At 43.5% G+C, this 24,355-nt stretch overlaps 1 protein-coding gene across 1 annotated transcript in view; it reads right to left on the bottom strand.

Annotated features, from left to right (window-relative positions):
• The window catches only part of ECT2L (epithelial cell transforming 2 like), a 60,879-nt gene that overhangs the window by 23,710 nt on the left and 12,814 nt on the right, over nt 1-24,355 (bottom strand). Inside the window, 6 exon segments of the mRNA XM_060237935.1 lie at nt 2,193-2,331; nt 3,727-3,851; nt 6,655-6,776; nt 21,843-21,910; nt 21,912-22,083; nt 23,888-23,900. Coding sequence (XP_060093918.1) covers nt 2,193-2,331; nt 3,727-3,851; nt 6,655-6,776; nt 21,843-21,910; nt 21,912-22,083; nt 23,888-23,900 — 639 coding nt within the window.

Below are 24,355 nucleotides of genomic sequence, written 5' to 3'. Positions count from 1 at the left end.
GGAAGTACTTCTTCACCCAAAGGGTGATTAACATGTGGAATTCACTGCCACAGGAGGTGGTGGCGGCCACAAGTATAGCCACCTTCAAGAAGGGTTTAGATAAAAATATGGAGCACAGGTCCATCAGTGGCTATTAGCCACAGTGTATGTGTGTATATAAAATTTTTTGCCACTGTGTGACACAGAGTGTTGGACTTGATGGGCCGTTGGCCTGATCCAACATGGCTTCTCTTATGTTCTTATGTTCTTATGAACTCATTTGCATATTAGGCCACACCCCCTGATGCCAAGCAATCAGGAATTGCATTCCTACGTGTTCCTGCTCCAAAAAAAAGCCCTGTTCCTTGTTTAAATCAATATATATTTGTCATAATCTAGCAACCATCTTAGTGCCATCCTTTAATGGTCATGTAAATAATTTACACTCATAAGTTAAACAGGAGAGAATGTGGTCTTTATTCCACTTTAGATCTCTTGGTGATGGAATGAGAACACATCTGTCTCAATCACATACTCAGACCAAACACTGAATCTCTCTTTCTCTTCATATATTTTAGGAAACATTTATTATAGATTGGCTTGGATTCAAACTTCCTTTTCTTCTTGTAGAAGACACTTCTTCCAGAATGAGGCCTCATTTTCAGCTACTGTCTTCTCCCATGACAGTACCCTGTTCCACCCTCCCTGAGCATGACTGTGATCCATCTCATTGGCATGGCACTGCATCATTACAGCCAGTGTCAGAGATATGTACAAATTTTATGCTTGCCACAACAGGCAAGACTGTGTGAAGAAAGGATGTATATCACTCATAAGTTGATAAGTTCCTTGTTTCTCCTCTTTTCTCTCCCCCAGTTCTTCAGTCCACCAAGCGGAAAATGCTAGCACTGGGCAAGCAGGTGAGGGTGGAAGGCTTAGAAAATGAGGACTTCTCCTGTCCCACTGTTTTGTATTATTGCCATACCACATTTTATCTTTTAAAGATCGAATCCGATAGTACCCTTACAGTCCTAGCGCTTGTAGAGGGAAGAGAGCAGCAGGTTTCACAGCAATCCCCCAATAAGACAATCACTCACAATGTTTTGGAATAAAATGGCCATGACTTTTACTGGTTACAACTGTAAGAAGTCTTGACACAGCACGGGCCCACCAGATCCTGGCATCAACTGCCCACCTTCCAGTTGATGTACCCCATCCCACCCCACCCCACTTGCTGAGGTGGGGGAAACCATAGGATGGCAGGACGTTGGATTCCACAAGGACTATCACCACTAAGTGGTATCCCCTGCCACTTGAGTGTGATGATAACTTGTTGGGAGCCCCGAGCTGGGTATGCCCCTTGAAAACCCAAGATCCCTTAAGGGAATCCCCACATGCCCCTTGAAAGCCCAAGATCCCTTAAGGGAACCCCCTTTTCCCCTTGAAAACCCAAGATCCCTTAAGGGAATCCCCATATGCTGAGAAAATGGGCATGCAAGCCAATTTTCCTAAAATGAATCTGGTCCTATACTGATATCACCCTAAGAATGACAGATAAATGAAGCAGAAAACACCATGAACAGAAACATAGCCTATACATCCCCATAATATCACCTTTCCCCCACCACCCAAGCAAGACTATCCACAACCTCCACATGCCTTCTTCCCACAAGGTATTAACACACAGGGAGGGATGGGTAGACAAGCCATGCCACAAGGTCAGGTGAGCTGGCCAGGTGGTGCAGCAAGCTTTCCCCTCGGTGGCTTCTCCCCTTTCGTCTTCCCCAGCTCAACCTCCATCATAGGCCACCTGGGAGGGGTAGGGTCAGGTTTTCCTGCCATTGCTGCTACCTGGCCCCCAAGCTGCCCACGCTGCCTGTTCTGCCTTGCAGAATATGGCTAGTCATGGCCATCACCTCACTGGCTCCTCATCAGCACAGGACTGCAAATGGGACCCACAGATGAGCTGGGGCTCCCACTTCTGCTATGTAATTTTCCACTGTTCCTCCAACAGAAGATTCCTTCCTTAGTGGAAAAGAATCACTGGATCCAATCCCTAACACTTAGTAACTACATGACTGGAAAATCTGCATTCTTTTACAGCACTTTCATATTGCCCTGTTTATTTTTGGTCTTATGTTCAATTCCTTAATTAATCCATTTCTCTCTTCCCCACAAAGAGAAAAAGTCAAGACCTTATGCAACGGTTATACTTCATAAGCTGGAACTTGGGATGATAACAAGATCAGGTGTGGCAGAAGAAGATATGCCTTACTGGCATATCTTTGGGAAACAGTTAGACGATGTGTGTGAGGTGAGACTGGGTAATAGTTGCTCCCAGCAACATTCTTTCTATAAGAAAGTGAAAAATTGAGATCGAAATGAAGTGGAGTGACTGTTAAGATTGAAGGAGGGTTACATGAAATTAAATTGCTGAGCAGACAGGTTAAAACAGATAAAAGGAAGTACTTCACCCAAAGGGTGATTAACATGTGGAATTCACTGCCACAGGAGATGGTGGCGGCCACAAGCATAGCCACCTTCAAGAGGGGGTTAGATAAAAATATGGAGCAGAGGTCCATCAGTGGCCATTAGCCACAGTGTGTATATATGTGTATATATATGTGTGTGTGTATAAATATACATATATATAATTTTTTTTTGCCACTGTGTGACACAGAGTGTTGGACTGGATGGGCCACTGGCCTGATCTAACATGGCTTTTCTTATGTTCTTATGTTTTTAAACTTGCTGCACCAAGGAAGAAGTATGAAGAAAAGAATATTGTGCCAGTGGCCACATCAAGATCATCAGATGTGCCATGGTCAAAGTATCCATTTTACTTGGAATGGGGATTGTTTAAAATTGAGTTCAGGAGGAAGGAGATAGAGGTCCGGCAGCACCAAGATAGAGGATTTTTTGTCCTTTCTGCTTTCCAAATTCCTCACCCAGCAGTTAGTTGAGACTGCCTTACAGTGGGTCAGACCATCAATCCACCAAGACCTGTACTCCCTACTCTGATCTAGGCTGCCTCCATAGTTTGTTTGGAGTAAATGTGGTGGGAGTAAAAGAGGTCTGTAAATCATAAGATGGCGTGAAGTGATGGGGTTCCTTCTTTCTCTCTTTTTCTCTCCCCCATATCCTCAGCCCAGCATCAGTTGAGCTATAGAAATAATTTCCAGTTGGACTTTCTTATGATGACAAGACAATCAAGGAGATGAATGATAACAATAGTATGGTGATAGTACAATATCATAAGAACATAAGAGAAGCCATGTCAGATCAGGCCAATGGCCTATCCAGTATTGTTTGGATGCAGCTTGAAGCAGGTTTTTCAGTTTCTGGCCAAGGTATTTTCCTTAGAGTCTCCTTGACTAGGTTGCAAATTTGGAGCCAAAAGATGACCATGCATCTCAGCTTCCACCCAGAAAGCATAGTGTAAATGCAAGCCTTGTTCATTCCCTGAGTGTGCAGCATTTTAATGTCCCTTCCTTTGGACTTGAGCCCATCACAACTATTCCCTTCAGTCACCCAAACTTGAAGCCTTAGCCTGTAGCTCCACTCTGTTTTCTGACCCCCACAGCAATTTAAGAGATCTTTAGGCAGAGAACCTCATCAACCATGCATTTCCCTAATTCCTGATCTCCCACATCTTCATATATGAAGTTTCAAACAGATAAACTATTCTCTAGGTTTCAAATAGATAAATTATTCTCTAGGGGTTTTGAAATCTCTCTTCTTGCTTACCTTTTTGGCAAAGGTTTAAAGGAGGCTAATACAAAATGCTGCTCAGTTGCCAGACTGAAGTTTGGTACAGATTTGACTTCTTTGGAAACTTGTTCTGAAAGTATGCAGTTTGAGGACATTCTCTTCTGAAAACAATTAATAAAGATATTAAGAAACATTGTCCAGAATCCTGAGGTATAGGGGGGAAATGGGGCCAAAATGCCAGGCCTGCAGGATGCACTGAAGATCTGGCTAGGGTTGGGGAAGAGGGAAGGATGAAGGGGATGCCATTCTCAGAAATAAAGTATGATATAACACCCTGTCCCTCCAATCTTGCCCCCTACTGGTTTTTTCAACCAGCAAGGAACCATGGGAACAGATATTTGAAATGAAAGGCAAGTAATGCAACCTCATCACTGGAGTTGCTAGCCCTTTCTCATGTAACCCTGCTTCACTCTTAACAGTCACTCCACTGTCTGTCTCTAAATTCAACATCATTGGAATACTCAGGTCTTGACAGCAGAATATTTCATAATCTGTTTTATTCTAATTTGTATATCATGCTAACTGCAACACTTTAAACTTGGTTTAGGAGGATGTGCAAAGCTAAGGGTGAAAGAAACTTCCAGAAATAAAAACTGATCCTCCTAAACCCATTTCTGAAAAGACAGGCACACCCAAAACAAGAAATTACACAAATACTGCTGCTCATCCTTGGTGTAAGAAATCAAAAGTCTTCCGCGCTCTCTTTTGATTTACAGAATCCAGCAACATGCTAGGCTGTACAGAGCTTAAAAGTAACACTGTGTAGACACAGAAGACAGACAGAAGGCTGGGGAGCTGAGCACATGAAACTGCCTTACACTAAATCAGCCCATGGCTTAGTATGTATTGCCTGCTCTGGAAGTGGCATTCCAGGGATTTCAGGTAGAGATAGATCTTCTCCACATCAGCTGCCTGGGCTGGGATGCTTTCCAACTGGAGTTACCAAGGGCTGAGTTAGGAATCTTCAGTGTGCAAAACAGGTGATCTACCACTGAGCCAAAGCCTCTCTTGGAAAGGTGTGTGTGTGGCGGCGGGGGGGGGGGGGGGAGGGAGGGGAAGCAGCTTCATATCTACATGCATAAAGACTGAATCCCCTGTTCATAGGCTGATAAGTAAGATCTGAGCACATATACAGAATTATCCCCGGTATACCGAGAAATAGCTCAGGAATCTTGGCAATTCTCTCTTGACAGGGACATGAACTGTCACCAGATTCAAATATGTCCTGCATCAAAGAAGAAGAGGGGGAGGGGGGAAGAGGAGGAGAAGATTGGATTTATACCCCACCCTTCACTACCCAAAGGAATCTCAGCAGTTTACAATCTCCTTCCCCTCACCACAACAGACACCCTGTGATGTGGGTGGGGCTAAGAGAGCTCTGACAGAAATTGCTCTTGAGAGAACAAATCTGACAGAGTTATGTTGGACCCAAGGTCACTCCAGCAGTTGCATGTGGAGGAGTGGGGAAACAAACCCAATTCTCCCAGATAAGAGTCCACGCACTTAATCACTACACCAAACTGGACATGAGTTTTCACAGTTGCCCACCACCCTTGCACACCAATGTAAAATAAGAGTATGCAGAAGGTTTCAGGTTTGATCCCTGGCATCTCTAATTAAAAGGGTCACAAGAAGCAGGCATGCCCCAAGGTCTTGAAAAGCCAGTGAATACAGACAACACAGGGTTAGAAGGCCTTGGTTCAAATTTCCATTTTAAAAAAAAGCATTTGTTTTAACACTGAATATTTCAGTTGAGCAAAAGACAATTGCACCTTTGTCCCAACTCTAATATTTCCATCTGACCAGAATACTCACAACATTTGGAAATATCCTTAATGACTCCATAAGCATTAAGGCACTACCCCAAGAAGTGGGATAGCCAACAGATATAGCAGACACAATTCCTCCAACATCATCCTTCCATCAATCCTTTCTCAAACCCATGAATGTGTTGTATTTGAAAGAAAGAACAGCGAGAGGAAGAGCAACAAATACAGCCTTGTTCCATGCTTTATTGCAATAAAGGCAAAAGCAACCAGTCCAGCATTTTGTTCCACACAACAGCCAGCCATCTGAAATATAGATTTATATTGTCATAATTCCCCAGTATGGAATTTGCCTGTTTCAGCACCACTATACATTGATCCTATATTTTCATTTAGCTATCAATCATGCCTCCAAGATCATCTTCTGCAGTATCAAAGCCAGCTGCGATCCCACAAGTGTATATGTAGGTTTGGATGTTTTGCCGCACAATACATTAATTTATGCTTAGGGCTAAACTATATGTTACATGGGAGATCCATTACTGGATATTCCAGGTGTTGTTCTGCACTGACACATAGCCATGGGAAGCCATATGATTGATAATCAGAGTAGTGGTGTTGGGAGAAGTGGGCTTAATTTCTATCCATACCATGTTACAAATCAAAATTGCTTCATATAGCTGCTATTTTCCCAAATTGGCAGTCACCTGTGTCTACATTCCATCTAAAAAGGCAGAAAAAACTATTCTCAGAATTCACAATTTGTGTGTGTGTGTGTGTGGTCATTTTTATATAGAATTTTACTGCCATTTTGGAACCCGTTCTCCAAAGCATGTAGATTCAAGAAAAATACTGTCTCTCTACCTAATTTTAACCAGACTACTGAGATCAGATGAGAATTTATTGTAATTTTTACCTGAACTTATAGAAAATAAGGCAAAGCCCACTGTAAAGTCACGTAACTGCCAAACCACTGACAGCTTCAATCTTTTCTTACTTTGTTCTGATAGAAAGACACTCAGTACAAACTCTGATGTTTTAGTGCTACATCCAGTTACTAAAAATAGGTTCTTGAGCTAAGACCATACACAAAGTTGAGCTTCTACAATGAGTCAGCTACAATGCGGAAAAATAATACCTTCATTAGTAACAATGCTTCTGGTGATCCAACATGAGACAAGTATGGTTGAAATCCTGATTTGAAAAATCTGGAACTCTGTGTTCCACTTAGCCAAGGCGGATGCATTTTCAACAGCTTCTCTGAAAAACATGCACTGTTTTTAAAAATAACATTTAATTCAATAGGTTATAGTATGAATCTGTTGTCTCTCTGGTCACCCAGTTTATTCTCAATAAAAACAGTCCATATTCTGTTTTAAAACATTCTTCTAAACAGCAGTATATAAATTAAGTTGAAGGTCACTTATCCATGTTACAGAACTTTACAGAGAAGGTACTTACATAGGTAGGAATCCATGTATACATTTCATCTGTGTGTTTTTCATTTCACATATAAGCTGAGAAACTGTCCAATCAAAACCCACGCCACATGTTCATATTGCATTTTATATATTTTAATTACACCTTCAGTAGGTCGTATCCAAAGTACAAGTTCTGCAAGGTGAAGGCATTTATGCATGTGCAGGTGAGGGAAATCTGTTATTTCCATGCTGTTCCTCAGAATCCCTCAACCAATTCTTCAGGAAGCAAAAAATATCAATTCTGTGAGCAGAGCTCCACCTAGCTCCACCTAGCAATTTGAATCCAACCCAATATTTTTATGAATATTATACAAGTTCTTTCCTTTCTTTTTTTTCAGAATGCCTCTATAATGAAAGCTTTCACTTACAAATGTCGTCAAATAATTGTCTGAGAAGAAGGAAAGTTATTTGTAAGTCAGCTTTTCTGCAAGACCATCACTTCAGAGTCAGAAATCTGACAAGAACACATTAAACCTGCCTGGTTTTAGACACATACAAGCCAACTGCCGAGAAAGGTTTAAAAACACTTTAAGAGGCTAACATAGCCTTCTTCACTTATCCACATCCTCCAGATTTGAAATTCTATGCAACTGTATCTGCCAACATAAACCGAAGGTAATCCCACAGCAGACTATTTCCTTCATGTGAGGAGCTTAATTTCAACAACACTCGGTTTCTACAAAGAGAGTTTTCCCCACATGGAGAGTAGCAAGCTGTTACATTACATCTACAAGATACTGTCTGTACTCATTCTGAGAACAACCTATGAGTTTCCTGAGGCTTTCCCCATTAAACAGGACTAAAGAAAAATCTTCTTGGTCTGGTTCAAATAAGAAGCAAGGTGGCTGTTGGTGAAGAATCTGTGTAGATGCTTCACACACTGCCAATATTGGGGAAGGGAGCTTGAAGGGAAGGGAGCTCTATTTTCAAAATGGAGGCAACTCACTGCCACATGCTGCACCTTCACCTTAACTCTTTAAATGTTATTTTCCCTTTCCTAGCCTGGTCATGCTGCACCCTGGGAAAAGAAAAGTGAGGAGAAGGGGGTGTTTTCTGGGCCACATAAGGGCTCAGTAGGCTCGCCAACCTCCCACTGGGACCAGGGGTTCTTTTGCTCTGACAACTCCTCCACTGCTTTTAAAATTATTGGCAGTGGGAGACAAAATGGTGCCCATCATGTGATGCTCTAGTAATTCTTCTCTATGGTACCAAGTGGAGGCTAGAGCGTCACTGTGTGGAGGACTCCCCTATCTTCCTGCTCATTTTCTCCTTGCCTGCAGAGAAGGGAGGGGGAGAAAAGTTTGTGTGCCTCTGTGCATATCGGGGTGTGTTTGTGTGTGAGAGAGCCTCTGCCTATGTTTGTGTTAGAGGGAGAGCGAGCAGGGGGGGACGGACATGTGTGTTTGTGTGAGAGATGAAGTGCCTCCATTTGTCTGTGTGAAAGAGAGAGAAAGCTTGCCCAAGTTCCTGCCCCCGCCAAAGGCCCTGCACTGGAGTTCACTCATCATCGGACTGCCTCGGGAGGACTGCTAAACAGGTCGCTTGTTGAGTTGCTGGCTGCCCCCGCCACTAGAATTTGAAGGTAGCTTCAGAGTGCGCTTCAAAGCAGCCGCATGTGGGCATGGGTAGGGTGGTTTCAGCCATCCCCAGACCTTGGGACGATTTGCTGCCGCACTTTGGAGCCGTTGGAGGGGGGACAGTGAAGAGGGAACCCTGAATAATTATGAACACCCCTATAATAATAAATGAAAATATGGTTTTTGTGCCTTCAGAAGAGAATGTCTGAAGCAATATTTGAAGCAGCTGTAACTGTTAAAACCAGACAGGCTAAGGGTGGAATCCAAGGTTGTAAAATAGATAACAGACAGGGGCCCCGCAGAGAAGGAGCTTCTTGCTGATTACACAGAGGAACAGAGCAGTGGAAAACTACAAGAAATTACTGGAAGGAAAACAGGAAGGTGGGGCATTTGAATAGATAAGGAGGAGGGTTGTCTGCTTGTTTCGTGTTGTGAATAAAAATGGTCTGAAGGCTGATGATTTTAACTTTGTCATTTTGGGCTTACGCCGACAAGTTCTACTTTGATGTCAAAGTAAAATACCTCATTTCAAACCAAGCAATGTGTGGGCTTCGTTATTTTCCTGCTACATAAAATGGTTGCATTGGCCAGAGAATGACGTGGTAAGCATTTTTCCTTCCCTTGGATGACTGCATAACTATCTGCCCTCCACCCTCATGGCAGGAAGTAGACTAGACACCATGGTCACATTTTTGACTGAAGTCCAGCTCTCTGCCCTGGTGGAGGAGGGTGCCCCGGTCAGTCAACCAAGAACCCGTGCCTGGTTGAACCAATGTGTGTAGGGAACTGGAAGATCTTCAGGATTGTGAGTATGAACTGTTTGGAAATTTTGATTGCCTCTCCTTGGGAGAGAAGAAGGGTCTGATCACCCCTTGAGCTCTGTCTATTAGGCTCTGCTTTGGAGCTGAAGCACAGACGCTAGGATCTGGGAGGATTTCTGTGGTGTGTGTGAATGAGAGACGAAGTCTCTAAGCGAGAGGGATTTTCTCTTGTGTAGTTCCCAGTAGGGAGATCTTACGGGGTCACGAGAGAAAGGGAGTGTAAACCCTCAGGGCTCCCTGGCTGCCAGACTCCTTACTGGCAGCTCCTGTTTTTGTTTGAGAGCCAGTTTGGTGTAGTGGTTAAGTGTGCAGACTCTTATCTGGGAGAACTGGGTTTGATTCCCCACTCCTCCACTTGCACCTGCTAGAATGGCTATGGGTCAGTAATAGTTATCACAGAACTTGTCCTTGAAAGGGCAGCTTCTGGGAGAGCCCTCTCAGCCCCATCCACCTCACAGGGTGTTTATTGTGAGGGAGGGAGATAGAGGAGATTGTGAGCCACTCTGAGACTCTTGAGTGGAGGGCAGAATATAAATTCAATGTCTTCTTCTTTTTCTTCTGTTTTCCCTAGAAGTGTCTTGTCTAAATGTTTGGTGCCATGGGGAACTTAGAAGCCAGAATTCTGGGAAATGTTAGAGAATGGTAGTTCCACATGGGCAGGCAAGGCTCCTTTGTCCCTAAATCTCCCCTACAAGAAAAATCTAACTTTTGGATTGAATATCTTTTAGAACGGAGAGACCTGGTTTTGTAACGTAGCAAGGACCTCTCTCCCCTTAATAAAATAAAGAACAGAAGAGCAATGATTTGGACTAAAATTAGATGAGGCCAGTTCTTAGGGGGAGGTCTGGAGATCTCCTGGAATCACAGCACAGAGTTCCAGGCTGCAGACTTAGTTTTCTCTGCAGGGTAATGGAAGTTTGGTGTGAGTGAGAACTCAGAGCCTGGTTCCCTTGGGATCACATCTTTCTTTAGCCTTCCAATTTAGATCTCTAGCAATCTGTCCTGTCTGGATATGGCAACCCCATTCCGGAAATAAAACTAACTGCAGAGAAGGTGGCCTTGCCCAAAAGATGAGATCTCTGTTAGTGTGACAAAGTCTGCCACCTGTCTGGCCAAGGTGGGTCAGCAGACTTGCCAACTGATAGTCCAACACAGGTCCAAAGTCTGGTATTTCCCCCAGAAACACCAGGAAGGTAGGTTGCCACCAGACTGGATAAATCCTTTAGCACAGAGGCCCTAGTCAAGCCTCTGCCTATTAGGAAAACTCTAGAGAAAACCAACCCACACCACTGCAGCAAGGGGTTCCCCAAGTCAGTTTTCACAAATTGATAGTAGGTATTTCCAAAGGGTAGTGGGTAAGTTTGGTGGCCCTGAAAACATTGGTTTTAGTAACCATCTTGAGGGCATTCACTTTACCCCACAATGACAATGGGATGGGTTTCCATCGGGTAAAGTCAGCTTGTGTTTTCTCCAGGAGCTTTCTAAAATTCATCCCCACTAAGTTTTGACTTCGATTGGGAATTTGTATTCCTAAGTATTGAATCGAGTCCTCCTGAAGTCTAAACCGCCTTCCCACTGCCTCAGGAGTCTTCTTACCGCCCACTTGGAGTACCTCTGTTTTCCCCCAATTCACTTTGTTGCCTGCAAGTTGGCCAAATTCTTCAGTAAGCTTAATAATTGCTGGAAAAGAGGACTCTGGCTCAGTCACCATCAAAAGGGCATCGTCTGCATATAACAGAATTTTAAATTCGCTGAGACCGTGCTTCATACCATATATGTTCGTCCTTTGGCGCACCGCCTGGGCGAGAGGCTCAATGCAGATGTTAAACAGGAGTGGGGAAAGCGGACACCCCTGTCTTGTGCCGCATGCCAGATCGACTACTCCAGACTGCTCTCCATTGACTCTAATTCTCGAGGTCGCATTCTGATATATCAACTGGGTCCACCGAAGGAATTCTACCGGAAAGCCCAGGTATGTCATCGTCTTCCTCAGGAACCCTCTGTCCACACGGTCAAATGCCTTCTCAGCGTCAATAGAGATTAGAAACGCAGATTCCGGCTTCTCATTATAAGTGGCTATTAAGTCAGTAATTAACCGAACATTATCAGCTCCCGAGCGACCTCGGATAAAGCCTGCTTGAGCTCTGTTCACCACCGAAGCTATTACTGATTGAAGGCGTTGTGCTAATATAGCCGTCAGTATCTTGTTGTCAACATTTAACAAGGATATTGGGCGATAGCTTGAACAGAGATATGCGGGCTTCCCCGGTTTAAGAATTAGTGTAATCCAAGCCGCATTGAATTCTTTTGAAGGCATACCTTTGTCAAAAATTGCTTGATATGTCTTCAGCAACTTAGGAGCTAAGATATCCCTGAATCGGAAATACCAAACCGGAGAATACCCATCTGGCCCCGGGGCTGAACCATGTCGAAGTGATTCTATTGCAGCCGTTACCTCATCCAATCTTAGGGGCGCTGAGAGGATCCTTTGAGCCTCTTCCGACAGTTGTGGTAAGTCAAGCTGACGTATAAAGGCATCCTGTTTGTCATCTACCTCTTTAACATAACCCTTGTATAGCTCTTGGTAAAAGAGGCGAAACTGGTCTGCTATTCCAGAAGGTGTAGCATGGTTACTTTCCCCCGCTTCTTTTATGTTCTCCGAGGTCTCCATCAGTATATTCCACAGAAGTGGTTTAAAAGAGTCAATACTCTAATAACAAACTTCTTATGGGAAGGGAAAAGGCCGCGACTTTCCTTGGCTAGGCTCCAGCTCCCAATTGATCAAGGTGGCTTTGGTATGCCAGACTTAAGTGCATACCATAGGGCCTATATGTTGGCAAGTGTTAGTAAGTGGAGGCAAGATGTAGGGAAGGAATCTCCAGACTGGGTGGCCCTCGAGGCTTCAACAGTGGCCCCTCTTTCTACGCTAGAGGTTTTGGGTTCGAAGCACCACCAAGGGGAAGTATTGCTTCCAGCAGTTCAGGCCACCAGGCGATTATGGCAGCTAATAGGTACCAAGCAAGGCTTTAACGCCTTCTTACATGGATCAATGACTCTTTGGGGAAACCCAGAATTGAGGATTGGAGGGTGCCAAGTGGTCTGGAAGGGTTGGATTGAAAAAGGGATAACATCTCTTGATCATCTACGAGACCCAAACAGAGAAGAATTCTGGACATTTAAGGAGCTTCAAGACAAGTATAATCTTGAATCTAACCAATGGCTACATTATTACCAAATAAAGACGGCGCTGACGCAGTTGCTGGGTCCGGATGCCTTGGCTGCCCCTGATCCACCATCCCTTTTAGCTGTATTAAGGCGGACATGGCAACAAGATAATTCAGTGCAAGCCCTGTACACGCACTTTCGATATGGGACGCAACAACAACAGCTAATTGAAGAATTACGGGTAAAATGGGCAGATGAACTGAACCTTAATATTTTACCATTCCAATGGTTCACAATCAACAGGGCGATCCGAAAAGTTTCTAAAGATCAACGCTTGATATTAATTCAGCAAAAAATTCATTTCCGTATTTACTGGACACCTGTTCGACTACACAAATTTAACCTCTTGACTTCACCAGCATGTTGGCGATGCCAGGGAAGTGAAGCGGGGCTAAGCCACATGATCTGGGCATGTCCGGTGCTGCTTGATTTCTGGGGTGATATACTCAGGTGGATAAACCGCGTATTGGGAGGTCAGCACAGATTTACAGCCATGCAAGTTCTTTTAAACCACTTCCCGTCAACATGGGTGTTGTCTCGCCCACAGCGATATTGGGGATTTCGGGCACTGATGACGGCAAAGAGGATAATCATGCAGATGTGGAGAACGGATTTTTCAGGAACCGTAGCGCAATGGTTAGAGGACATGCTGCGATTGGCGGTGGATGAAAGGCTGGTCTACCGACGAATGATGCAACAACAACAATTCGAGGACATTTGGGCACCATTTTTGGCGGCTGTCAATAATTTACAGGGTCCGGGATGTGATCTTGAACATAGTTCCCTCTAGGCTGTGGGGGCCAAGGTGGTCCAGAGAGCTATATCAAGTATTAGGCATACAATAGGCAGTGATAGATAAGTATGGGCAACAAGGGTGACGGGTCACAGGGTGTTGGATGAGTGGATAATTATGAACTACGTAATTTTTGTTTGTTTAATTGTTAAATACTTATTATTACTATGGATCTGTTATATATACTAATCTCAATAAATGATGAATGTTGGGGGGGAAAAAAAACATTGGTTTTAGTGAGTTGTTCATTGTAGCTAGCTAACTGGGTATAAATTCAGAGAGCTAGATATTATCATACAGAGTTCAAGTGTTCAGATGGAATCCAAGGGTTTCCCCAAATGGAATTACGTCAGAAGGCTGTTCAGCATAATAGGCTCTAGTCTAGGTTAGGCTAGGCAAAGAAATGTACTTATTATGCTATTTTTATGCCTCCCAGACTCTCGTGGTGTATCCAGTTAAGGCTATTCAGCTATCTCAGCACTAAAATTCAGTTGGAGCATGGCTACTGCATTACAGTTAGCCCAAAAGAACTTAGGTTCAGCTCTTTTAAAATGCAGCACGGATGCAAATTAAATAAATACAATTTATTGTCATGACTGAGAGAGAGATTCAGAGTTGTACCTTTATTTTCACCTTTAAAATGCCAGAACCAAATACCTCTGAGAAAGAGAGATTAACATAGTTTTGTTAAATATATATTGCTTTAGTTCGATAAATTTCAGGCACAAGGAAAGGCCTCTGAGCATGTACAGAGAGTGCCTAAATTAGCCCCAAATTGGAGCCTGGCTTAGAGAAGTTAAAGACTGCAAATTTGCAGTCCTCCTGCCCTTCCCCCACAAGAACACCATGGCACACAGTGTTAGAGCTGCAATACTGCAGTCCTAAACTCTGCTCATGACCTGAATTCAATCTCCAGTGGAAGCAGGGTTTTTAGGTAGTCGGCTCCAGGTTGACTCAGCCTTTCATCCTTCTGAGGTTGGTAAACTGAGTACCCAGCTTGCTGGGGGAAGTGTAGATGACTGGGGAAGACAATGGCAAACCACCCCGTAAAAAGTCTGCCATGAAAATGTGAAGTTGTGAAAGCAATGTCACCCCAGAGTTGGAAACAACTGGTGCTCGCACAGGGGACTTTTCCTTCCTGCCCCTTCCCCCACCAGGAAGGAATGCTAATCCTCTTCTCTTTACTCAATCTGAAATCTTTAACAGAACCAGAAAAGAGAAGTAAATTGCCAGCATCTTTGCAAAGAGTCAAAGTTTTCTCTTTTGCAAGGAATTTATGTCCTAGAACATAAGAACATAAGAGAAGCCATGTTGGATCAGGCCAACGGCCCATCAAGTCCAACACTCTGTGTCACACAGTGGCAAAAAAAATTATATACACACATACACTGTGGCTAATAGCCACTGATGGACCTGTGCTCCATATTTTTATCTAAACCCTTCTTGAAGGTGGCTATACTTGTGGCCGCCACCACCTCCTGTGGCAGTGAATTCCACATGTTAATCACCCTTTGGGTGAAGAAGTACTTCCTTTTATCCGTTTTAACCTGTCTGCTCAGCAATTTCATCGAATGCCCACGAGTTCTTGTATTGTGAGAAAGGGAGAAAAGGACTTCTTTCTCTACTTTCTCCATCCCATGCATTATCTTGTAAACCTCTATCATGTCACCCCGCAGTCGACGTTTCTCCAAGCTAAAGAGTCCCAAGCATTTCAACCTTTCTTCATAGGGAAAGTGCTCCAGCCCTTTAATCATTCTAGTTGCCCTTTTCTGGACTTTCTCCAATGCTATAATATCCTTTTTGAGGTGCGGCGACCAGAACTGCACACAGTACTCCAAATGAGACCGCACCATCGATTTATACAGGGGTATTATGATACTGGCTAGGAAAGTCCTAGCAACTTTCACTGGATTTTGGCTAGGAAAACTTTTGCTGACATCTTTAGCTGTTTTAGGAACGAAAAGGCACTTAGCCAAATTTAGTCTTAATTGTACAAATATGAAGTGTAAAACCTGAACCACCACCAGGCAGATATCTCATCACCTTCCCTATCTTGTGTTTATATATATGCCCCATGGTGTCAAAGGGGGGGAGGCACAATTGAGATATTTTTCTGAATTCTCATATTCTCCTGATTTTGGGTCTAAGGATACAAATTCAAACTTTTAAAATTCTGCAAGAATGTCTCCATAAACAAAATGAGTAGTTCTATATGCCTGGAAGGAAGATGTGCATATGTTAAAAAAAGCAAGTCAGTTTGAAACCTCCTTGGCTTGCTCAAAACACTACTGTTTTGCAAGGTGGAACCTGGAGATCACTCCCAAAAATATAATGTAATGCCCAGAACATTAAGGCTAGTGCCTCTGGGACAGAAAGTGTCCAGGAGGGTGGACTGCATGTCTTGTAATCTTCAAATTTGATTCAGAGATTCAGAAATCTCCAGCCTGGAGCTGGTATCCCAAAGTTCCACTTACAGCTAATCTTTCTCTTCTAGAGAAAAGACCCTGCCTGAGGCTAAGAGTTCTTCTTGAGGCTAAGAGTTCTTCTAGATTAGAAGATATTCCTCTGATAATTTATATCTTTTTGCTTTACCTTTTGAGTCTGAGAATATTTTTCTAGTGGTTATCAGTTTCTCTTGTACTTAGATTTTGTAGCTTTAATTTAAAGGGGAATATTTTTAAGATATTTAGCTTGTGATCTCCTTTGTTTTAAAGAAATGGTGCACCTAACAGATCTCTTGTTAAGTTTTTTTGATCTGGGACAATGGGTTGGAAGTTTATATTTGTAATCTTGGGGTTATATGGAGCATCTATTCTGCTAAAGCAATACAGTATCCAACCTTTTGGAAATTTTATTCTTTTGGGATTTTTGTTAAGAACATCTCATATCCCTCAGAGAGCACTGCATTCATGGACAAAAAATCTGCTGTCCACCCCTGGACCAAAGGAGGCCAGGCTGCATTTGACACGAGCCAGGGCCTTCTCGGTGGCAGCACCAGAGTTATGGAATGCTCTCCCGGAGGCCATAAGGTCCCTGCAGGACCTTCCTACTTTCTGCAGGGCCTGTAAGACCGAATTGTTTCGACAGGCCTTCGATGCTTAAACTGAGAGAGAGCTGCCACCTGACATCAGCTAGAGTTCCCGGTGACCAACCGTCTGAAAAGCAGAACCGCCAACATAGTAATGGTACAGCACTGTGGAATAGTTTTTAAATTTTAATTGTATTAATGTTTTATAGATTTTATTGACTTATTGTTTTAATTATGTAAACGACTGTTGTAAGCCGCCCTAAGTCCACTTGCGGAGAGGGCGGGATAAAAGTCTAATGTAAATAAATAAATAAATATCAGAAGCATGTGGTCTTCAGGTGTTGCATCTGGCAGTTTCTCTGTCTTACTTTGGGCTGCTTTCCAATTTTTCTTTCATTTGAATCTGGGGGTTCCTTTTGATGGTTGGTACTGAGTTTTTGTTTAGAGCAGTGTTTTGAAGTTCTGCCTTATAAATGTTGGTTTCTACAAGACCTCTTTCCATTTGAAGTTATAACGTATTATAGAGAAACATCTGTGCCCTTCCTTGGGTGGAACTGCCCTCTCACTGTGCATCTTCTCTCTTAAGTCTTGAGAAAATAATACTTTGCTTTACCAGCGAGCCAGTTATTCTTAGTGTCATGTTTCCTATGGAAATACTCTTTCTAGATTTGTTAGTAATTTAGTAGGCAGGATTCCTGAAAACTCTTGGTCTTCATTGGAAATCTGGACTTTAATACTGTTCTGCATTCCTCAAAAGGTATATCTTCATTTGTTCTCTTGATGTCATTTATAGTTATGATCCATCTATGAACTGTGCATCTCAATCTTCCTATTCAGATATAGTGTGAACCTCTTACTTGTGGAAAGAGGCATCTATATGCTTATCCAACATATTTTATGCCTCCAACTATAGCATTTTGTTACAGCATGGCTTTTCTGAGTGTTTTGTTCAGAAAATTCTTTCTATGTTTCATGTTCTTACTATGGTAGGGCTCCAATTCTGCTTGATTTTGTGTTTCAATCCAGTCTCCAGTCCCGGCCAGGCTTGCTACTGGATAACACATTTCCATTTACTTGTTTTAAGTTCCTGCCTCTCTGTTATTTCAACCTTCTTTGTCAAGGTGTATTAACCAGAATTTGCCTTCCAGGATTGTTTTGTTATATATGAAGAAAATCGGGATCTGCAATTCAAGTTTAGTGCATGCTCATTATTATATAGTAATTTTAAGAATTACTGGTATGTCTGCTAAAGAATTGTTTGTTTAAGGATTAACTATTATTTGCTTTTAGGATTTTTGTTGTTAAAAGTTTGATGAAACCCACTCTCACACTTATGTGAGACCCACAGAACAAATTTTGGATGAGCTGACAAAGAGGAAGATGGGGTTCAGAGGGACTTGAACACCCCACTGATGTCCGATGGTTTAAATTCTCTAATCCAGTTCTCTAATCTTTTGGGGTCTGATCCCTCACATACATGTATGTTAAAAGCTGGCATTGTTCTATTGAGGCCTCGGTTTTGTTTTGTGTTTGTTTTTGAAGTTTTTCTTCCCTTTTTGTGATCATTTTCATAATCAGGGGTAACTTCAACTCTGGTAATCTCTTTTTGGAGCTCTCAAATTTTGTGCACAATTTTATGTTTCTTTTTAGATTCATATCTGTTGCAACAAAATAAAAAGCCTCTCATGAACCACTAGGTGCTCATTTTCTATATGGGTATGCACTAGCCTGAATCATGAGAAGTGATGCATAGGTTTATATTGTGAATTTATGTTTTGTATAATGTATGGTGTATGAAATCTGTCCTTTAACATTGGAAGGGTAGAGACCTTGTCAAACTGAAACACCATGTGAGAAGGAGGAAGTTTCCTGTCCAAAGTAAGTTGGTAATTTAGCTAATATGTGTGAAACTCTATCTCAACAGGGTTGGACTCAAGTTATGGCAATTTGTGGACAGCCAAGGAAAGCTTTAAAGGGAAAAAGCACCTATTGCTGTTTTATTTGTTTGTTTCTCCAAGTATGTTTTCCAGGCTCTTCCATATCTACCTAGAGGTCCTGAAATTTGCCTGGTCATGCCTCATTGATGTTGGAAGGAAGGCCTCCCCCAAAACCCCATCCAAATTGAGTTGTGGAGAAAACTTATTTCCAGGGAAATTCCTCTGCCTAGCAAAAGGCTGGTTGCCCCAGCTGATCATAACAGCAGCCCCACTGCCACTTCCAAGTTGTGCTTCCAGGAAAAGGAATTCCTTTTGGCTGCAACAGAAACAGATTTCCCTGTGAAAAGATTGTCATTTGGGGCTTACGCTGACAAGTTCTACTTTGATGTCAAAGTAAAATACTTCGTTTCAAACCAAGCAATGTGTAGGGCTTTGTTATTTTCCTGCTACAACAGTGCGGGTGAGGGCTTCTCCTCGTAGCTGAGATGCTTTCCTGGCAGCAGGGAGCCAGTTTGCTATAAAGAAGTGTGTATGAGGGAGTGCTCTTGCCCAACCTCAGATCCAGATGCTGCGCCTGCACCTTGGAGGAGGGAAGGAGAGGATGTGGATGCCACATGCTATTCCTCAGCACCGGGAAGCTTTCCTGGGTTGCCAGTCCACCTAGGCATGCTAGGAAGAAGCGAAGGGGGTGGGGATGGTTCCCCTAGGTTTTCAATTGGTGAATGTCCATGTGAGGAAGCAAGCAAGACTTGAAAAGAATGGAATGGGGTGTGTGTGTCTTCTCCTTTTAGTAAGGAAGATTTGTAGAGCCTAAGCTGATATCCCTTCCCCAAAAGGGTGGTTGGTGTGTAAATAAACATTCCTTCCAGGGGTAGAGGGACAGAAGATCATAGTGGAGATCTAGCAAGATTTTTCTCTTCACAGATGCTTTCCTTATGCCTTCACTGCAAAACAGAAAGCAGGGACGGCGCATGGGAGTAGGCCAAGTAGGCGGCCACCTCAGGCGCCACTTGGTCTAGGGGTGCCATGAATCTCCCCGTGGCCGCCCGCCCCCATTCGACTCCCAGAGCCCACTCCCGCTCACCTCGCAGTGCCAGCTCCTCGCTCACCTCCCCCCCGCCCTGCTGCTGTTCACCTCCCCAGCACCCACCCCCCACGTCCACTTGCCTCGCAGTGCCGGCTCCCCACTCACCTCCCCCCATTCGGCCCTCACCCAGCCGCCATTCACCTCCCCAGCGCCCGCCCCCGCTGCTGTCTGAGCCTGGCTCAGCTTTCTGGGGGAGTGTGACAGTGATATCATTATGACTTAGGATGTGTGCGTGTGCCCCATGCATGCGAAACTGACACGGGGAAGGGGGGGTGGAGGATAGGCCTTCAGCCTAGGGGCACAGGCACTCCTAGCCCCGGACCTGACAGAAAGGCATGAGTTGTTCTTGATGAGATTTTGAATGATGCATTGATAAACTGCCTGTCAGTAGCAACTTTTGCAGACTTTTGCAGTAGAATACTTATTGAGACCTTTTGAGGTTGCATTGCCTTTAAGAAAAACAACCTCTCTTCCAGATCAGGAAGTGACAGTGGGCACTGGGCATGCCAATCAAGCAGGGAGTAGTCTCCTGCCTCTGTTTTACTCTGGGACTAAGGTGTTTTGTATAGTGTTTATTTGATTTTAAATTATTTTAAAAGGTATTGGTTTAGAGAGCTTAACTGTTCATTTTATGTGCTTTTCAGCCAGGTTGAGCTGAGCAGAGTCCCAGCTGTGTTTTCTTGGTCTTGTGGATTCTGTTTCATGTTTAGTTTAGTCTTATCTGATTTATTGCCTCATCTACTTTATTGCCTTTCTCCTTTGACATATTTGCCTGCCCAATATTCAGATTAACTTTGGTATATGCTGGCTCGGTGGCTGGAATCTTCTGAAGAGATTTGTCTTAATTTTAAAAACTTTGTTAAAACTCTGAGCGCAGTGGTCCCTGTCCTCCCCAGGCTCCACCTCCAAGTCTCCAGGAATTCCCCAACCTGGAGCTGGCAACCCTACCCCTTGCCTCTGGTTGGAGGCAAGGCCTGGCAACCCTAGGGCTATTCTATTACATGATGGTAACCACAGCTGCTTGTTAGGGTTTTTGTTAGGGGTGATGTATGCAAACCTCCCCTCCCAATTGGTAGACATAGAGGAGGATGTAATATTCTCTACTGTGCATATAAGAATTTTCTCTGGTGTGAATTATCCAAATTGCCAATTTCCTAAAGCATAAAGAGCTGCAAATTCTTTTCTGTGGCAAAGGGAATGCAACTGAGAAATACCTGGCCACAGAGTTACCAGAGGTCTGATAGAGCTACTTAGGCTTGCAATTGTGTGTGTCCTGAGATAAGAGCAGTAACTGAGTCGTACCAGGCTGGGAATGGCTTCCAGTGTTTAAGGGGGAAGCCCATATTTATTTTGAATTAAGTGACATTATCTAGCAGGCTTTCATGCTAAAGTAGCCTGTGAGTATGGATAAAGGTAGAGTAGAAGCAGGTATGGGGGAGTGCCTTGAAAGTGATGTCACATGAAGGGTGGGTTTTGGTGCAATGTGCTGGAAGTGACATCGTTGGAATGGGGTGGAGCTCAGGAAGTGACATCACTTGACCTTTTGACCTGGAAGTGGTTTCACAGGACATGACATCACAAAAGTGATGTCAATTCCTTACTCCTGGCACCACCCCAAAGTCTCCTGGCTCCACCCCCAAAGTCCCCAGGTATTTCATTAGTCAGACTTGGCAACCCTAGGGCTCAGCACAATCTTTATTGTGTTATGGTCTCATGTGTGCATGAGGAAGGATCAGAGTTTGGGGCAACAGTAGTGAAGGGACCAAGATTGAAGGCAGTAATTGATTTTATGAAGACCCCATTCTCACTCATCCCTACACTTCATGGAGCTGTGATTGCACCACAAGGGTAGGTATCACATCCCCATGTTGATCCAGCCTGTTTGGAACCACCCAGAGTTCTGGATTATTCCTGTTAAATACTGGGTTCAGTGAAAGTGAATAGGTGTATTCAAACTTCTGCTCAGGCCCCCTATAGGTAGTCCGTGGCAGCCTGGCCAACCAGACTGCAGCTGTTTCAATCCCACCTCTCTATTGTCTACAGGGTTGAAGCTCACAGTTCTAAGTAATAAAGCCTGGCTACAACAATTCCTAATAAATAAAGCTAACAGTCTGGGTGGCATCTCCAACACCTCAGTAGCAGGACTACCCAAACATTAGGGAATCATTCATTACCCAGTAGGTGAGGAAACATAATCCCATGCCATGCCCAATAAATATTCACAGCTCTCATATTTTTCTCTCCAAATAATTAAACACACTTATTTGCAATTTAAAAAAAAAAAAAAAACAGGAAAAGAAATTTCAGATGTTTGAAGCTTCTTAAGGTGTTCCCTTTTATCAATACCTGAATCAGGTCACAGTTTCATCCAACTTACTCTTGTGTAATGATAGTCTCTTTCAAATTATTTTTTGTAGCAATTTTTCATATATTCTCTCTTTTTGTTTCAGGTCCACTGAGAGCCTCATGCATTTTCGTGGTTTCCATAGGGGCTGAGCCATCCAGTTGGGTTGCACATGCAATATAATGTTGTTTCCAAGCACTGTATTCATTTTGTGCTGGACTGTAGGGAAGAAACCATCCAAACCAAACACATTTTGGCATCCACAGACAATCTTTTAGTGAAGAAAGTAAAGACATTATTTTAAATCATACTTTCTTTTTAACAAATGAAATATCACTTTTTATGAAGCCTCATAAATCAACTTGGTTCAGACCTACTAGTAAAGTGAGGAAGCCATTTTGGTTGAAGGATCAGGCCATGGGTTTATATACAAATGGCCAGGGCTTTTTTTGTAGCAGGAACTCCTTTGCATATTAGGCCACACACCCCTGATGTAGCCAATCCTCCAAGAGCTAACAGTAAGCCTGTAATAAGAGCCCTATAGGCTCTTTGAGGATTGGCTACATCAGGCGTGTGTGGCTTAATATGCAAAGGAATTCCTTCTACAAAAAAGCCCTGCAAATGGCCATTATTCTCCTGGACCAGGTTTCAAAGTTACAGATGACCAACTTGGATAAAAGTGAAATTGGGTAACTTCTTAATTTAGAGAACCCTGGTAAAATCAGGGTTCTCTGACCCAGTCTAGGCTTTAACCAGTTTCATTTAAACCCACAATACTAATAGTCAAATGTAATGCCTATGTACATGTGCATGCACTGTGGGAGTGGGAAGACAGTAATTTGCTGGAAAAGTGAAGGATAGGAGGAGAACATTCATACCAGGCCACAGAATGTTAATCACATTACAGTCTGTGGATTGTGTTACTCAACAATGGCCACCATTCTGAAGCGGAAAAGGCTGTAAAGCCATGTTGGTCCATGCAAAATGTATAATAGTGTTTAATAGAATCAACCAAATTGACACTGATGTTTTGTATCAGATTGATTGGTCCTAATAAAAGGTATTACATGTGGGGTTTTCCCCCTTGTTTTACCTTCTGAAAACCTCTGTGATTTCACCTCTGCTCACAGAACACAGTGATTTTACTGTAGCACTAGAAATATCAACTTCTTAAGGTGTTCTTTCACAAATATATGTCGTGAAATGTTCTTTCACAGATATAAGCTACATAAAATATACAGAACAAAAGCCGAAAATTGGGAGTGATGCAATTAGAACAGAGAAGTTAGCAGCTGAATTAGGCAACCCTTTTTTCTATCTACCCCCTCCATTTGTATGCAATTCCAAATATATCTATCTCTATAAACATTAATTTGGAACTCTAATTGGAAGGGAGAACATATTAGGGTGGTCTACACTGAAGAAGTAGTAGGGAAGTTAAGTACACATGCATGCATTCACACAAACAGACACAGAGCCTCTTCTTCATGTCACTAGCTTCTCTTTCGTATTTTGCAAAGTGTAGTTCCACAACTGTAGACATAAGGTTTAGGACATTCTACTGGCCTCATGTTATGTATTGCTTGATTATATGGCAAGAGATCTAAACCAAAGCACACTCAAAATGCAGAGCAGATTAGAGAAAGTCTGTTTGTAGTATTGCCTATTTATATATTTGTTTATATCTTAATTTCTAGCCCTCCCTCCCCACAAGTGGGTTCAGGACAGGTATAACAATGAAATAACTCACTGACTCCATCCTAAATGCTGCCTTTGGATTTTCACCTGCCCAGCTTCCCATCCCTAAACTGTTTATTTAAACTGTCTACACATATAACAGGTCAATCCTAAAGGGGGCCCCCCGAAAGTGCTTTGGAAGCTGGCTAGCCGGTACGTCGGCGGAAGTCGCAGTTGCACCATGGCGGAGGGGACATATGCGGGCAGGGCCCTGCCTGACATCGCCCTGCCTGAGGGCAGCAGTGCCTGAGGGCTCTGCCCGAGCGGAGGTGGAAGTCTGGCAGAGAGAGCTGCACCGGCATTGGAGGGGGTGGAGTTAGGGGCACAGCCAGGATTAACTGGCTCTCTTAAGAACTTTGGGCCATGACACAACTCCCCGCCCCCCAAGAGGTGTAAAGTTACATCCATGAAAACGGTGGCGTATCCCATAGGCACTTGTTGAAACTGAAAACAAAGATTTCCCCCACCGCCGCGGGAGCTTGCAAACCCCTTAGGAAGCCATGTAATTGCCTCACCAATCCCCTCACACCCCAGGCTGGGTGAGCCCCCCCCAACACCCAATCACCGCTCCCCACCTTCTAGAAAAACATCAACTGTGGCCTCGCACAACTCTTTACGTAGGGGAGGGTGTGTGGCAAAGGGGCTCTACCAGGGAGCTCTTTGCCATGCAGACTTAGAACGAGGGCCGGGGTACTTTGGTGATGGGCACTGCACAGCGAGGTTGCTTAGGCAGTACAGGGCGAGCTCTTTGACTTGTGAGGAAGAGAACGAGGTCTCTCCTCTATGGCTAACCTCTCATTTCCAAGTCC

The sequence above is a fragment of the Heteronotia binoei genome, chromosome 1 (genome assembly GCF_032191835.1).
Source record: "Heteronotia binoei isolate CCM8104 ecotype False Entrance Well chromosome 1, APGP_CSIRO_Hbin_v1, whole genome shotgun sequence".
Taxonomy (NCBI): Eukaryota; Metazoa; Chordata; class Lepidosauria; order Squamata; family Gekkonidae; genus Heteronotia; species Heteronotia binoei.
This window is presented reverse-complemented; position numbering and strand designations above follow the sequence as displayed.